The 16,987-nt window shown below is 35.5% G+C and overlaps 1 protein-coding gene across 1 annotated transcript in view; it reads right to left on the bottom strand.

Annotated features, from left to right (window-relative positions):
* DCC (DCC netrin 1 receptor) overlaps positions 1-16,987 on the bottom strand; it is a gene marked incomplete at both ends in the record, with an annotated part of 1,141,350 nt that overhangs the window by 36,923 nt on the left and 1,087,440 nt on the right. Inside the window, 2 exons of the mRNA XM_080821994.1 lie at positions 1,853-2,014; positions 15,881-15,997. Of these exons, the coding sequence (XP_080678120.1) occupies positions 1,853-2,014; positions 15,881-15,997 (279 nt within the window). The remainder of the gene's footprint in view (positions 1-1,852; positions 2,015-15,880; positions 15,998-16,987) is intronic.

Raw genomic sequence — 16,987 nt, forward strand, 5'->3', positions numbered from 1 at the left:
GACTGAATTGCTTCGTGTAAAAAAATGAAACTGGATTTCTTATGTTGTACACAAAGTGAATTCACATGGATTAAAGACTTGAATGTAAGATCTGACCTGAAACTGTAAAACTCCTAGAAGAAAACATAGGGCATAATCTCCTGGACATTGGTTTTAGCAATGACTTTTTGGATTTGACAACAAAAAGCTAAAGCAACAAAAGCAAATATAAACTAATGGGATTACATCAAATTAAAAAGCTTCTGTACAGCTAAAAGGGAACTATCAACAAAATGAAAAGCAGTTTACAGAATGGAAGGAAATATTTGCCAACTGCATATCTGATAAAGGGTTAACATGTAACACATTCTAAAATATGTAACACATTCACACAATAGCAAAAAAATTGGATTAAAATGTGCAGAAGAACTGAATATACATTTTCCAAAGAAGGCATATAAATGGTCAGCAAATATGTGCAAAAGGTATTTGACCTTACTAATTATCAGGGAAACGCAAATCAAAATCACAATGGGATATCACCTCATACCTGTTAGAATGGCTATCATCAAAAAGACAAAAGAGAAACGTTGGCAAGGACATGGACAAAAGAGTGCACTGTTGCTGAAAATGTAAAATGGCACATCTACTATGGAAAAGAGTATGAAGTTTCCTAAAAAAATAAAAAATAGAACTATTATATAATCCAGCAATCTCACTTCTGGGTATATATCCAAAAGAAATGAAAACAAGATCTTGAAGATATATACACACTCCAATGCTTACTGTAGCATTATTTAGAATAGCCAAGATATGGAAACAACCTAAGCGTCCATCAATGGATGTATGGATAAAGAAGATATGGTATATATGCAAAATGGAGTATTATTCAGCTATGAGAAAGAAGGACACCTTGCTGTTTGCAACAAATGGATGGACCTTGAGGGCATTATGCTAAGTGAAATAACTCAGGAAAAGAAAGACAGATACTATATGATATCCCTTATATGTAGAAACTAAAAAGACAAACTCATAAAAATAGCAACTAGAACTGTGGTTATCAGGATCTGGGGGATAGAGAAAAAAGAATGACCTTGGTCAAAGAGTACAAACTTCAAGTATAAGTGATTAAGTTCTGGGCATCTAATGTGCAGCATAGTGATTATAGCTAATAATACTGTATTACATACTTAAAAGTTGCTAAGAAAGTAGATTTAAAACCCCACCACAAAAAAGAAATGGAAATTATATAACATGAGGGGGGTATTAACCAATTTTATGGTGGTAACCATTCTGTAATACGTATGTGTATCAAATCAACACATTCTAAACCTTAAATTTACACAATGTTATACGTCAACTATTATCTCATTAAAATCAGAAAAATAATATTACAAAAACAAATGAAATACTCCTTTGGAAATTTTTTTCTTTCTCCAACAATTATTAATTGAAAAATCAAAAGATCTTGCTTAATGGATTTAAGTAAAGAAGGCTAAAGTATTCATTTAAGCATTGGTCCATGAGGAATCAATGAGATACCTTTAAATATAACCAACAGACACTTACACAAGAATATGTTGGAGAACAGTCACTTGATGAGTCATTTCCTAGTTGACAGAACATATTAATTTCAAGCACCCATCACATCATTGCTTTACTAAACCAGTTAACCTTTGTTTCCCCACAGCTTCCCATATTGTCCATGGAAAGTGCTATGGAAAGGCTCCCAGAGAATCAGTCCTCTGATTTTGACCCAGGGCAGAGGTAAACCAATTTTTCCAAGGGATGAGAATGTCAACATGCTATACATTGAACAAGATGTCCTTGGTTATTATTCATTTCTTAGTAAAAAGAAAGGAAAATGCATTACACTGACTTTTTCCTGTTCCGAAACCTCGGTCCACAGACAGTGTGGGGAATGGCACGGGCCGGAGGGTAAACTGCGGGTGCGGGTATCCACACGTGGGAGATGGGAGGATTCCTGGGTACTGGGCACTTTCCAGGGTAGGCACAGGGATGGCACTCACGACAGCTGCAAAAAAAAAAAGGTGTTGTTATTATTATTATTATTTTTCTTTTTTTTTTTTTTTAAGATTTTATTTATTTGACGGAGATCACAAGTAGGCAGAGAGGCAGGCAAAGAGAAGGAAGCAGGCTCTCTGCTGAGCAGAGAGCCTGATATGGGGCTCGATCCCAGGACCCTGAGATCATGACCTGGGCAGAAGGCAGAGGCTTAACCTACTGAGCCACCCCGGCACCCCTATTATTATTTTTCTTAGGTAGCCACCTAACAAAGAAAAAAGGAAAGGGTTAAATTTTCACATCTTCAAACCTACAAATACTCATCATAGTATCATGTAGGTTCCCTTACTTGCCTCTCTTTCCACAGTCTCTTTCTTACTCTAAAAAAGACAGCTGCTTCTTCCAGCACCTTACTACAGAGCATTACCCTGAGATTTCAAACTTCCTACAGTTTCAAAGAAAGAAACAATGAATCGAGCCACTGCAAAGCCACATTAAGGCTCTCTGATTTTTGTTTTGTTTTGTTTTGTTTTTGCCTTTTTCTCTTTCCTAAGCAAGAACTGTGGCATTAGAATATGTTGGGTTGTTTAGAAAATGAATATGTTGTGTAAAGTGAGCAATGGAAATAGGAATTTTCTGTTACTTCCATGAAAGAATGTAATACTCTTGAGAGAGAGTCTGGAGAGAAAAAAGCAATAATCATATTTAAGATTCTTATTTAAATAATCATGTTTGAGATTTTTATTTAAATGGGAAGAAAATACCTTTGAACAGCAAAACAGTACAATTTAGTGACACATTAATTTAAATATAACTAAATGTTGTCTAGGAATACCAAACAGTTTTTAGTGGTACTGGCTTAAACCCACAGATCAATGTCTTACACAATATTTCCTAGGTGTATTGAGCATTATTCAATATCTATTAAACTATGTCACATTATAAAATATTGATTCTGATTGTAGCCACTCTTCATCTTACATCATCTCATAAAATGTTTAGAATTCCCTACTACTTACTAACAAAAAATACAATCTAAACTAGATACTAGAATGATCTTCAGCAGTATATTTCTATTACATCAATAAAGTTAGTTCTATTATATGCATTATTTTTATTTAATTACACTGTAATGTCAATTACTGGAGTTTAACATGCATGAGCATGCTCATTTACCACAGGAGAACCTTTCTTTTTATCATATTACTCTTACATAAGTAACTTCATGATCATTGATACGGATTATATTGCATTATTTTAAATTAGTTAGAAACAACATGTAGATTTAAAAATATTTTTTCTAACTTAAAATGAAGATTCATTACATTAAACATAAACACTTTAAATCAAAAGGGCTGCTTCTAGTAAAATAGCTTTTGAAATTGCATTCTGGAATTTATTTTTCAGTGTATTTATAATACTCCTTGAAATATATGTTAACATGTTTATTTGAATTGAAAAATCGAAAAAAAAGTATTGGTTTCACAATAAGGACTAACTTTTAAGTAGGTTAAATGATGGGTATTTTCGATGAAATGAATACAAACTATATAGATTTTAAGAGAATAAAAACATTTTTCAAAAAATTATATTGGTAACAGTATATTGTAAGTGATGCTTCAATGTTTCCAATCTTGTCATAATATATGGTATTATATGAAGTACTTCATGGAAAAAATTTGCAGATGTATTCTATAATTATTCTGTAAATCTTGGTGAAGTTTCTTATAGATGTACCTCTTAAAAATGAGAAAACAAATAACTTGAATGAGTAACAAATACTTATGAAAGTCAGTCAGTTTCTAAAATTTTTACTTCCAGCATAACTGGAGGACAATATCCAGTTAGTTGAAATATTATGAAAAATAACTTCAGATGAGTGTTCACAGTATGATTCTGGAATGTAATTTGGAGGTTCAAATCATTGAGTGCTATAAATATCTCATTTTTTTTAAAGATTTTATTTATTTATTTGACAGGCAGAGATCACAAGTAGGCAGAGAGGCAGGCAGAGAGAGAGAGGAGGAAGCAGGCTCCCTGCTGAACAGAGAGCCCGATGCGGGGCTCAATCCCAGGACCCTGGGATCATGACCTGAGCCGACGGCAGAGGTCCCAACCCACTGAGCCACCCAGGCGCCCCAATATCTCATTGTTGTAACACTAACCCACACATATATACAAACAAAGTTTCTCAGTGTTTAGGTGAATAAAACACTGGAATAGAATTGATGCAAAAAGTACATTCATCCACAAATGTATGCAATAATTGTACAGAAAAACCTCATTTGTGTCATTAAGTGATAGAATGCTAATAAAATCTTACTTTATACACAATTGTACAGAAATACTAATTGTAATGTTAACCCTAAAGAAAAAAACCTCAGCAGTTAAACCTAAACTTATGCTCATATAAAGTTTATAATAATAAACAAATAATTTCAGCTTATTAAAATATAATATTGCAAATAAATAAGATAGATGATCAATAAAAGACACAAAGACAGATTATATTTGCCTATTATTCTGTTGGGAGAATGAATTGTAGACACCAGTTCAAGGAGAAACGTGTCCATTTTTCTGTTTTTTTTTTAAAGTCCACCAACTTTTTTTTTTTTTTTTAAGATTTTTATTTATTTAACAGAGAGAGAAAGACAGCAAGAGAAGGGGAGTAGGAGGGGGGAAGCAGGCTTCCGGATGAGCAGGGAGCCCAATGTGGGGCTTGATCCCAGGACCCCAGGATCACGACCTGAGCCAGAGGCAGATGCTTAACAACTGAGCCCACCCAGGCACTCCAAATTTTTCTCTGTTAAAGAGAAGCTTCCTCATATATTTTGTAAATGGATGATGGTGGTTATCAAATTGTTATGGTATTTCCATGCATTTGGATTTATGTAAAAGAGTAGTATACTAAAGAAATTACATCCTTCACAGATTTTTATAACAAAGTGTTTTAAATGTTAAATTAAAAATTCTTGAGGTGTTACAAAGTTTTCTAAATTATTTTTGGGAAGAGTTGAATGAAAATTTGAAAATAAGTGGTATATAGCACAATGTCTTTAAAGATATTTTATAAAAAATAAATTGTGGGTAAACAAACACATGAACAGACTCCAGAAAAAAGGAAAAGAAAAAAAAAAGATGACAAGGAAAATTATAAAAAGAATCAGAGACTCAAGCCAGATATTAGCTAAAATGATTATAAATCTCTTAAAGAAAGAGGTTATAATTTTGTAGTCTTTCTATCTTTCACAGTACAGTGCTAGAGATACTTTATATTTTTCAAGTGAGTTAATAAGAAGGATTTTCTAGAAGTAATATTTTGAAATCTGTCATTTTAACCCACTGGAGACTATTGAAGTGGTTTGATATATTATTTAGTTTCCTGGGGTGTACAGTTACTATAGTAATAATAGTAATAAGAGTAATAATAATGGACTTGAATACATTTGTAAATAAGAGCGATATGATAACATAATGTCTATATTCAGGAAACTTAAACTCTCAGTCTCCCAAGGCAGTCAATTTAATGATTTCACCCATCTTACTGATCAAATGGGATCACTGCGGAGTCATTAATGTTGATTGCCAGATTGTAAAGCTGTCTCTGGGTTGACAATTTTTACTCATAAATAAATGTGACAATGATAGTTTCCTTTAGATATAGAAGGCATCCACTCCACAAATTGGGCACATTTCCTTATCAATATTATTATGTGAACAAAATCAATATTTTATAATACATTTAGAAAAAGAATTTTATAAATATCTCCTTGGAGTTGGAGTTGAATAAACTTGAATAGAAAAACATAAAATAATTTGGCAAGCCACAGAATATAAAATCAGAGAACTAAGAGAAGCCAAGAAACTCAATTTATATTCCAGTTCCAAGTCTTTCATTATGGAAGAAAGGAATTTTCCTTTCTAGTTTTTGCATTTTCACTACTGACCTGGGTACAAATGGCTCGCAAATAATAAAAGTTCTTTAAAAAATAATAAACCTATTGTATGTTTCTGGATCTCAACAATTCCCATTCTTCTGTTCCCTAGCACGAAGTAGAATAGTCTGTATTCCAAAGCATTGGTTTTGAAGTATTTTGATTCATGATTCATTTCTGAAAGGGCACAGAAGTCTACACCTACTTAGAAGATGGTTGTTGCAGAAATCATCATTCTAAAGTAAGCTGGATACAACACTATGTACTGAAATGCTGTTTGGTATTTTTCTCCTACATGTCAGGGTTGAGAGCCAGAAACACACACACACACACACACACACACACATTCTCTTTCTCTCTCTCTCTCTGTCCCTCACACTACAGTTCAAAGCATTCACTGCACTGCTATGTTTATGTAAAACAACTCAGAAACCGATATCATCAAGAATTTTCAATAAATATCTGCTCTGTGGTCAAATATGACAAGAAATCTGCTCTGACACAGCTTGCTGACAATTGAATTTATATCTCACACTGATGCACAAAGATTTTTCAAGTAGAAATTCCCTCACCGAATTACTTAGCTCTTTGAACAGGGCATATTGATACTGGAAAGATTTTACAACATTCTTAAAAATGTGGACACTAAATACAACCTACAGGAAATCTAAAGTAGAGATTTTTTTTAAAGCTACAATTTTAAGAAATAAAACCCTCTGTAGGTATTTCTCAACATGGTACTTGACAGAGTTGAGAGATGCATTGAGGAAGAGAGGTAGAAAAATTAGAGTAAAGATAAAATTTTGAAGTGAGAAGAATTTAAGTGAAATGATTTCTCATTCTACCTCTCCTTACTATGTCTTTTCTGCAATGATCTATATTACATCTGGACTCTTTAGAAATTTAGTGTCTATTGCCTTTGATAAATATTTTCATCTCCTTCACATTTTCAGGTGTTCTTTAACAAGTAGTCATGGAATATCCACTAACTCCACCAATATCCTCATATTCCCCTTAGGAAATGTATGAATATTCACAAATGTGTGTTCTGTAGTTATTCTCAACATTGTGGTGAAGAGCCCAAGCACTGAGGTCAAACTTCCTGGGTTCATGATCTAGTTACAGCCAAGACCTGAAATGCCTCCAATAGAGTCTCACTGGATGGTATTCACATCCTTGTGGAGCTCCCTGACACATTTCACCAGGGTTGGTCTGGTGACCAATGGAATGCAGCACAAATGCAGAAGAAACTCCACTTTTCAAAATCAGGTTAACAAAGAAGATGTACAAATGGCCAACAGACACATGGAAAATGCTCAGTATTACTTGGCATCAGGGAAATAGAAATCAAAACCATCATGAGATACCACAGTGAGCTATCACATCACATCACATCACATCAGTCAGAACGGCTAAAATGAACAACTCAAGAAACAACAAATGTTGGTGAGGTTGCAAAGAAATGGTAACTCTCTTGTACTGTTGGTGGGAATGCAAACTGATGCAGCTACTCTGGAAAACACTATGGGGATGCCTCAGAAAGTTAAAAATAGAGCTACCCTATGACCCAGCAATTGCACTACTAAGTATTTATTGAAAGGATACAAACATAGTGATCTGAAACGGCTCCTGCACCCCAATGTTTATAGTAGCAATGTCCATAATAGCCAAAATATGGAAAGAACCCAGATGTCCATCAACACATGAATGGTTAGAGAAGATGTGGTATATACACAATGGAATATTACTCAGCCATCAAAAAGAATGAAATCTTGCCATTTGCAACAAAGTGGATGGAACCAGAGGGTATTATGGTAAGTGAAATAAGTCAGCCAGAGAAAGACAAATACCATACGATCTTACTCCTGAGTGGAATTCAAGAAGCAAAACAAATGAGCATTGGAGAAAGGAAGGAAAAGTAAAATAAGATGAAAACAGAGGGAGGCAAACCACAAGAGACTCTTAATTATAGGAAACAAACTGAAGGGAGGTGTGTGGAATGATGGGGTAACTGGGTGATGGGCATTAAGGAGGGTACTTGAAGTAATGAGCACTGGGTGTTATATGCAACTGACGAATCACTAAATTCTACCTCTAAAACTAATAATGCAATCTATGTTAATTAAATTGAATTTAAATTAAAAGGTAAAAAAAAACCTTTGTTCTCTAAACAATGACATTGTTATATAAAAGCATTCATTAAAATTGGTTTTCTGATATGAAATAAAAGACATAAAATAAAAAGATTGTCCTCTCCCTCATTCTTTTATTTATTTATTTTTAAAAAGATTTTATTTATTTACTTGTCTCAGAGAGAGAACACAAGCAGAGGAAGGGGAGGGGCAGAGGAAGAGGGAGAAACAGGCTTCCTGGTGAGTGAGGAGCCCGACACAGAACTTGATCCCAGGGCCTGGGATCATGACCTGAGCCAAAGGCAGATGCTTAATCAACTGAGCCACCTAGACACCCTTAAATGGTAGGTTTTAACTCAAATTGGAACCTGAGGGAAATGTGATGCTAAGATTTTTGAGATTAGACAGGAAAATTCTTCCCTGGCAGGGGAAAATTACTGGAATTATGATTATAAAGCAAAATCTAGGTTGGTAGAATTACCATATTTTTGTTCTGTCCTTCATGAGCTAAGGGAAGGCCTCATTTATTTAGACCTAGTCAGCCCGGAGATGAGGTGTGATGTGGAAGTGACCGGACCGCTGTCCCCACAGGGTGGCCATGAGGATGTACTGAGATCAGAGGGAGGACACTGTGAGCAGGGGACTTGGAAACCTTCAGCGGGTCCTACAGCCTTGCTCACTTCTGTCTGACATTTCTCAACTGAGATTTTCTTCAACAAGATATGGCCAGAAGTCTGGAAATCTGAAATAGTCAACATTCAAGTGCACATGTTGATACCATGAGTATCAGACAGAAGATGAGACCATAGGAAAGGGAGCCTCTGATCTGAATCTGAAGGAATCCTTTGAGATGAGCTTGAGTCACCACACTGGTCCCTTTTCTGCAGATCCCTGACTTTCTCAAGACATGGTGAGGATATCTGCTTTAGTCTTTTATAAGTTACCCCAGGCTGCCCAAAAGACTTACTCAGATGAGAAAGGTCTGGGTATAAAAGATGGGATATTTTGTTGTACAAATATCTAAGACATTAGTAATTAGAAAAGAATTAGGTGACACAAACCTTAAAAAGCAAGGGATTCTTATTTTTCATACTGCTCTAGGAAGCTTTTCCAAAAGCTATGTTTGTATTTCTTTTGTACTGCATCACCCAAATTTTTTTACCTCTACCAGTTCTTTATCAGAAATATTCTGATTATTTATGTATCTCTGATAAACCATTTTTTTTTTGCCTTGCAAAATCCTCCCTAAAAACATAATTGCATACTCCCAGAGGTACCCTTTTGAGCTCAAAAGCCTTATCTTGACTTTGTCTGCACAATCCTACTGACCTGCTGATTTTGCTAATCCAGTGGAATTACCAATCAATTAATTTTATTTAACAAGTCATTTGCTTATGGAACTATGAAGAAACAACCTATGGGTTTTCAACTCTCATTCATTAACAATTGCTTTGCAAAGCCGTTTACATAGCACTGTGGGACCTAGAGAGGAACATAAAAATACTACCTCCTGCAGAAACTCATAGTAAGAAGAATGAAGTACGCCATTCAAGAGTCAAAGAACAAATACTGCTCTTAATAATGTAATGATCAAATTATTATTTGGAGTCACAAACATATTAAACAATGACCTCATTTCTAATGCAAATTTAAATGAGCTTTTAACTTTCTCTTTCTTTCCACTGCTCCCATGATTCTGAATGGTTGAAAACTTGTATGTGTTGGTGTTTACAATGGTCCTAGAACAGTTGTTTGCACTCATTATTCCTAAGAAAAGCACTCTTGGTCAGATGTGGGCATTCACAGGGCCTGCAGGGTGATGGAATGATTGCCCAGTTCTAGAATCTGTTAAGCAGGGACCAGTCTTAGGATACTGGCTTCTTACACCATGAATCCAAGGCTCACACAAGGATTCTGACTTAGAAGTAAATGTTACAGAGGTTACAAGTATCCTCATATGTGGGTACAAGATCGCCTTTTGATAGCACGATGCCTCGAGCCAACAAAACTCTGGTTTTTAAAATCTGCTTTTTCTCATGCAGCTTTATTTCACTTCTTAATAGCTTCTCCAACCCACCATTTGAGTTTTGCAATCAAGTGACTAAAGCAGATGGTGGGAATGGGGGGAAAGAAAGAGTTGGCTTTCACAGTAAATGCTCTAGAAAGCCCCAAACCAGTAGTCATAAGCAGTTCCTAAGCTATCAAAGAAGAAAAACTGTATGTCTTCCTTTGCCTCAGTCTTTTTACTAGATGCTTCAGGCCACTTTTTTGAGACTTCTTTTTCCTTTAAGAGCTGATATTATATTTTTCCCCTCAAAGATGTACAGAAAAAAAAATGAAATTCAAGAAAATTCTGCCTAATAAATTCTCATACATTAAATTATCAGAATTCTTTTTAACTCATGTGATCTTAAAGGCCATCTGCTTCAGTCCAAATCTCTCCTAGTTCTGATTCCCCTCCTCTCCTCTAGCATTTTCCACAAGAAAACACAAGTTGAAAATGGAAAGGGGATCCAGGGTCAAACAAATACGCATGTTCCATCCAGTAAAAAAATACTAGAAATGTAAGTAAATCTACATCTTTCCAGGAATGGCTCTTAGCCAAAGAAGTTGCTCGCCCAAGATTATACCCCATCTCTTGCGGGGGGTTGGGGGGAAGCCTGCATCAAAATCCAGACAAAGATTGGAGACAAAGTCCAGAAGCCTCCTTTGGGACAACTCTGAAGGATGATCCATCAGTAGAACAACCTGTGGGGTCAGCTGAAATCCCCATTAAACTGCACCACCAATTCCATTTCTCCTTCCTCCCAATCCTGCATCCTTTACCCTCTCAGGTATTATTCCAGAAAGCACTTGCTAATAAATTGCCTGATTTGAAATTCTGTCTCAGTGTCTGATTCCTGGAAACCGAGCATCTGACCCTTATATAGCCGTTACAAATTCAGGAAAGTTAGACTTGATGCTCCTGATTTCTTATAAGTAATTTCATATGTAGTATAATTCTTCTGGCCATTGTAAAAAAATAGTCAGCCTTTGCCACCATTTTACAACAAAGTGTCCTGGATCCTAAAATCCAAATACCTGGGCTCTCTTGCCTATGTTCTGAGCTGGTATGCTTCTCACAAGCATTAGCTTATTTAACTGTGAAATGTGTTTAGGGGTAAGAAGTCACGTATGCCAGATCATGTTTTCAACCAATAAGTTGACATTATTTTAGCCAAATTAACAGATTTTTGCACTCCAATGAAATTAAATACATTTCCCCACAGATTTGAAAAAATGAAAAACCACTTCAGATAGTTTATATTTGATCTGCTAATTTAGAGTTTATAGAGCATGATGAGAAATGCCAAGAAGGGAGGAAAAATAGTCTTACAAAACTGATGATTCTTAAGTGGAACAGCAAACATCTTCATACACGTGACTAGAAATCAGCATGGCGTTATGATGTGGTTTATACAAGACTTGATAGATAAAACTTGATCAATCTGAAGAACCACAAGTGGGGCCCTCAGAAAATGCATCTTCTATTCTGCATGAAACCATTGCTCTGCCAAGATAGAGACCTACAATCTGTTCAACAGAGCTATCGAAAGCCCATCCATCATGTCAGTTGCATAGAGCTTATTTTATTTATCAGAAAGCTGAAGAATTTATTTTAAAATCAACTTTGATTATATGTTGAAGTAATTTCCTTTCATTAGATTGAGTTTTGCCAACACAGAGCTTGGAGATGACAAAGAATATAATGTGACAAAGTTATTTCAAAAGATGTATTTTCTATCAATTCTTCATTTCTTATTGGAGTTTTATTTAAGTATAATATATGTACTGGAAACCTGGAATATCCAAAGTAGTGCTCAGTGATTTTCCAAAGTGAAATGCCTTGTAACCATATCCAGGGCATGAAGTAGAACATTATCAGAAAGTTCTCTTCCGGTCACTCACTAATCACTTCCCATCAAGAGTAACTCCTCTTCAGAATTCTAACCCCATAGATTATTTTGCCAGTTTTTAAATTTTGCATAAGTTGTTAAGTTTCTGTCTTAGAACCTATTGCTTGTGGCATTTTAATTCGTTGAATGATGCATGGCACCCCACTGTGTGAATATGTTACAGTGTAATAAAGATGTGACATGAGGAGGAGGACTGCACACACATTCTGGTATGTGTCTTTTGATGAACATATTGTTTTTCTGCTGAGTAGATACCCAAGAGCAAAATAGGTATAAGAACAGGGTTGCTGGGTTACAAAGTCCTTATACATTTTGCAAAGCTATTTAACTGTTTAAAATTATATGTCCATAATATATGATAATTTTAAAACAATAACAGCAAAATTAATTGCTGGTCATTTTAGGGCCCACATTCATGTAGAGGAAGACTCTAGGAATAAGGAAAGGTTTGTCGTTTTAGGCAAGAAAATAGAGCAACCCAGAGCTCCAGGTGACAACATAAGGCAGCACACTGATGTAGCCAGATCAAGCCCAGGTTTTGGGTTCATACTCTCAGAATCTTAGTTTGCCTGTTTGTAAACTAGAGGTGCTATTGTCAAAAAAATCTTAAAAAAAAAAAGGATACAAATAATATAAGGCATTCAAGGCATCCTTATACTTGAGAAAGCAGGATCTCATAGAAGTTCAGAGGTTGCCCAGGTATCTCCTGGTGAGTCAGTAAGCTATTTGAGTCTTTCTTTGCCGTCTGCAAAATCAGGATAATCCTACCACATGATACTATTATGAGGATTTAATGAAATAGTAATTAGCAAGGTATTTAGCAAGTGAATAATATTCAGAAATTCTCAATATTTGTTAGATTTCATTTCATTTTTCCTACTTTCTAAGCTCATTATTTCATTTCCTATTTAATGAAAATAATTTTAATTGCCCTTAATATATCATAAAATCTTATTAGAAGATTTTCTAACTGTAACCGATTAAAAAAAAAAGTTCCCTAAACTCATGTGTTACACATACAAGGCATTCTTATAAAGCATTTACTTATTCATTCAGTCATTTGGCAGATATTTAGCAAGCACCAATTTTGTGCTAGTATTGAGCTATACAATGTATGAATGTGAAGATGAATTAGATACATTCCTTCCCTATCATGAAGTAATTCACAATCTGTTAGAAGAGGAAAGATTTGGACTTGAATACCTAAGCATATGATGCAGCATTATGTATAATTAATGCCACAAATGCAGTAGAAAGAAATGCTATTCAAACATGAGAAAGGAAGCCATCATTTCTGGATACAACATTCAGAAGAGAAAGAATTATGAGAGTATCACTTTGAGAGTGATGCATACAACTTTGTTAGATAGAGAGCCAATGAGTCATTCTAAAAGGAGAGCAATGTTCAGAGGAAAAAAAAAAAAAACAAAGAAAGGGCAATTATATTTACGGACTGGCAATTAGTCTAGCCTGACAGGAGTCTCAGGTATATCTGTATATCTTTCTATATCTATCTATCTATCTATCTATCATCTATCTATCTATCCATCCATCCAACCAACCATACATACATCCATCCAACCATCCAACCATCCAACCATCCATCTATCCATACGTAGATCCAACCATCCATCCATCCAACCATCTGTCCATCCATCCATGTAGGTATAGCAACAGGAAACTAGAAATGTAGTTTCAGATGTGAGATGCTCAGTGGTTTGTGGTTGTTTTTTCTTGACAGATAATGGGGAGCCTTTGCAAAAATTTATAGAATGAATGCCGTATTTAAGTTGTTTTAGTAAGACATCTAAGAAGCAGGATACATAACCATCTGGAAGATGTTAGAAAGGCCTAAGACTCATTATGAAGCTGTTTGACAATTCAGGTGTGAGGTCATGAAGAAGAGAATTAATATTTGACTCTGGGAAATAGGAAGGTAGCCAGGGATTGAAAAGACATTGTGGAAGAAAAATCAAATCAACAATTTATGGGAACTGACTGGATAAGGAAGTTATGCATGGAACATAAGTGTCCATGGAAGATTTTTTTTTAAATTTGAGTATAGTTGACACATGAAGCACAATGATTTTTAAGAAGAAAGCTATAGAAGATTAGCACATACAGAACTTTGTTATAAGAGGAAAGTAGTTGGAGGGTTACAGTGCCTCTCTATGTAGTCAAAGGAATGAAAGAAGGACAATGGCTTCACCGAGTAGTACAGCAGGGAGCTTAGTGACTAGGAGCTCAGAACTCTGAAGCCAGACCTTGAATCCAAATTCTGGTTCTGTCACTTAGTGGCTGTATGCCTAAAAGCTAGGTACTTAAAGTTTCTAAGCCTCAGTTCTCTTATTAGTGAAATAGGCATAATAATTATATCTAACCCATGAGTTGAACAGTTGGAATTCATTACAAATTCCATAAAAATTTTTGTACTTATTAGAGTAAGACTGAGAGCTCTATTAGAGCATGGAGGAAACATGATATCTAGTAAAGTAGAAAGAAGCAGCTATTAATTCATTCACCTAATTTGTCTCCACTGAAGCCTGCCAATTGTGCCAGGCTCTGTCCTGAGCATTGAGGATATGAGGTGTGTGTGTGTGTATTTTTTTTTTTAAAGATTTTATATATTTATTTGAGAGACAGGGTGTGTGTGTGAGAGAGAGATCACTAGCAGGGAGAACGGGTAGAGAGAGAAGCAGACACCCCATTGGGCAGAGACCCCGATGTAGGACTCGATCCCAGGACCCTGGGATCATGACCTGAGCCGAAGGTAGACACTTAACCAACTGAGCCACCCAGGGTCCCTAAAGATATGAGGTGATCAAAGAGGCAAAATCTCTACTCTCACAGAGTTTACAATATTGGGAACACATAATAAATAAGCAAACACAAAAATGCAAGCATGATGGTCATCCACATTAATAAAGAAAAATTAAGCCAAATAAATAGAACAGAGAGTGACCCAAAATGCTGTGTTAGACAATGGTCAGGGAAGACCTGTGGTGGCCATTGAACACAGACTTGAATGAAATTAAGAAAAAGCCATGTAAATACCTATGAAAAGAAATTCCAGGGAAAGAGAACAGCAAGTGAAAAGTCCTTGAGTTTGAATGTGTGCTATGATCCAAAGAACAGAGAGCAAGGCTATGAGGCTGAAATGGATTAGAGTAGTAGCAGCAGATGAAGTGAGGGATGTTTCCAGAAGTTTTATCACATGGGCCTGTAGGACATGGTAAAATCATGGATTTCATTCTACATATGATGGGAAGTCAAGAGGAGTGACGTGATCTAATTCACACATTGTAAGGCTGCTCTGTAGATAACTTACTATGGGGAAAGAACTAAAGAAAAGAGACTAGTTTCAAGCTTAGAGCTACAGTCTCTAATCTGAAATAGTTGGTGGTGACGTAGTTTAGGACAGAGCAGTAGAGATGGGAAGGTTGGATTTGGAACAGGTATTATAAGCAAGAACTATAAGATTGATGATTGGGGTGCCTGGGTGGCTCAGTGGGTAAAAGCCTCTGCCTTCAGCTCAGGTCATGATCCCAGGGTCCTGGGATCAAGCCCCGCATCGGGCTCTCTGCTCAGCAGGCAGCCTGCTTCCTCCTCTCTCTCTGCCTGCCTCTCTGCCTACTTGTGGTCTCTGTCTGTCAAATAAATAAATAAAATCTTTAAAAAAAAAAAAAAAGAAATAGGGAAAACAGAAGGAGGATCAAATCTGGAGGCAGAGAAAGGGAATTATAAAAAGCAAGATATCCTTTCTAAAACTCTAAATATTTTTGATAATTCGATACAGAAAAGATGAAAACAGAAAACACTTTATTTCTTCCTTGTGGTACCAATCTTTACCCACCAGGATTGTTGGACTGGGCATCCATAGGAATCATAAGCTTGGCCCGAGTGGCTCGTCGTGCAGCCAGTGACCTTTCCAGAGTGGACATGGAACTCCCTGCTTCTTCAGTGTCTTGACCTACAGGAAAAACAATATTCCTGAGAGACACATCTTCTTCAATGTTGCAATACTTTACATAATTTCTAGCTAGGCACACTGATGCCTTTTTCATTTTATTGAGGTCTTAAATAATTATATCTACTTTCTTAGTTACCCAATCAATATAGTCTCATTGCACAAACATTAATAAAATTTACCATAACCCCGTTATTCAGAAAGAACCATTATTCATGTTTTGTTCTGTACAAGGTTTGCCTATGTGTTTAAATGTGAAAGTCCAAAGGTAGATATTAACATGCATATTTTGTACTTACGTGGCATTTCATCATACGTAATATTTGGTTACCATCTTAGGAAAATACGAAGAACATCTTTCTCTGTCAAATCAGTTTTATAACATTTATTTATTTATTTTAAACCACTCATACTTCTATATTCATGAGCACCACCCATTTAATTTTACTTATTTAGTTTTATTTCTTTAAGTACACTGGATGGCTGATGTGGGGCTTGAACTTGTGACCCCATGACCAAGAGTCACATGCTCTACTGACTGAGCCAGCCAGGTACCCCAGTTTTATCATTTTTAACAGTTCCATAGATATCTTGTTGTATGAATTTACCACAATTTATGCAACTAGTACTTAAGGCCCAAAGGCATTATATCTTATGATAAAAACACAGGGAATGAACTATATTTTTCAAAAGTAAGGCTAGGTATATTCATATAAATTTATTATGATTCCATAAAATACCACACTAAAGAATCACCAAAAATAATAAGAAATATATGTGTAGATTTAAAATGTTAACAAAAGTATATGTTGAAAACAATAAAACTGAAGTTCTGAAGAGCACCATATGTGCCCATTTGTGTAATGCACATACAAAAGCATATTGTGAATATACACATTTCTGTGCATGTGCATCTGTATATAAACATTGTATCTGTACATAATATATGTATATATGTTATATATCTGTATATAATGCAGATGTATATAGGTG

Source organism: Martes martes (assembly GCF_963455335.1).
Source record: "Martes martes genome assembly, chromosome: 13".
NCBI lineage: Eukaryota > Metazoa > Chordata > Mammalia > Carnivora > Mustelidae > Martes > Martes martes.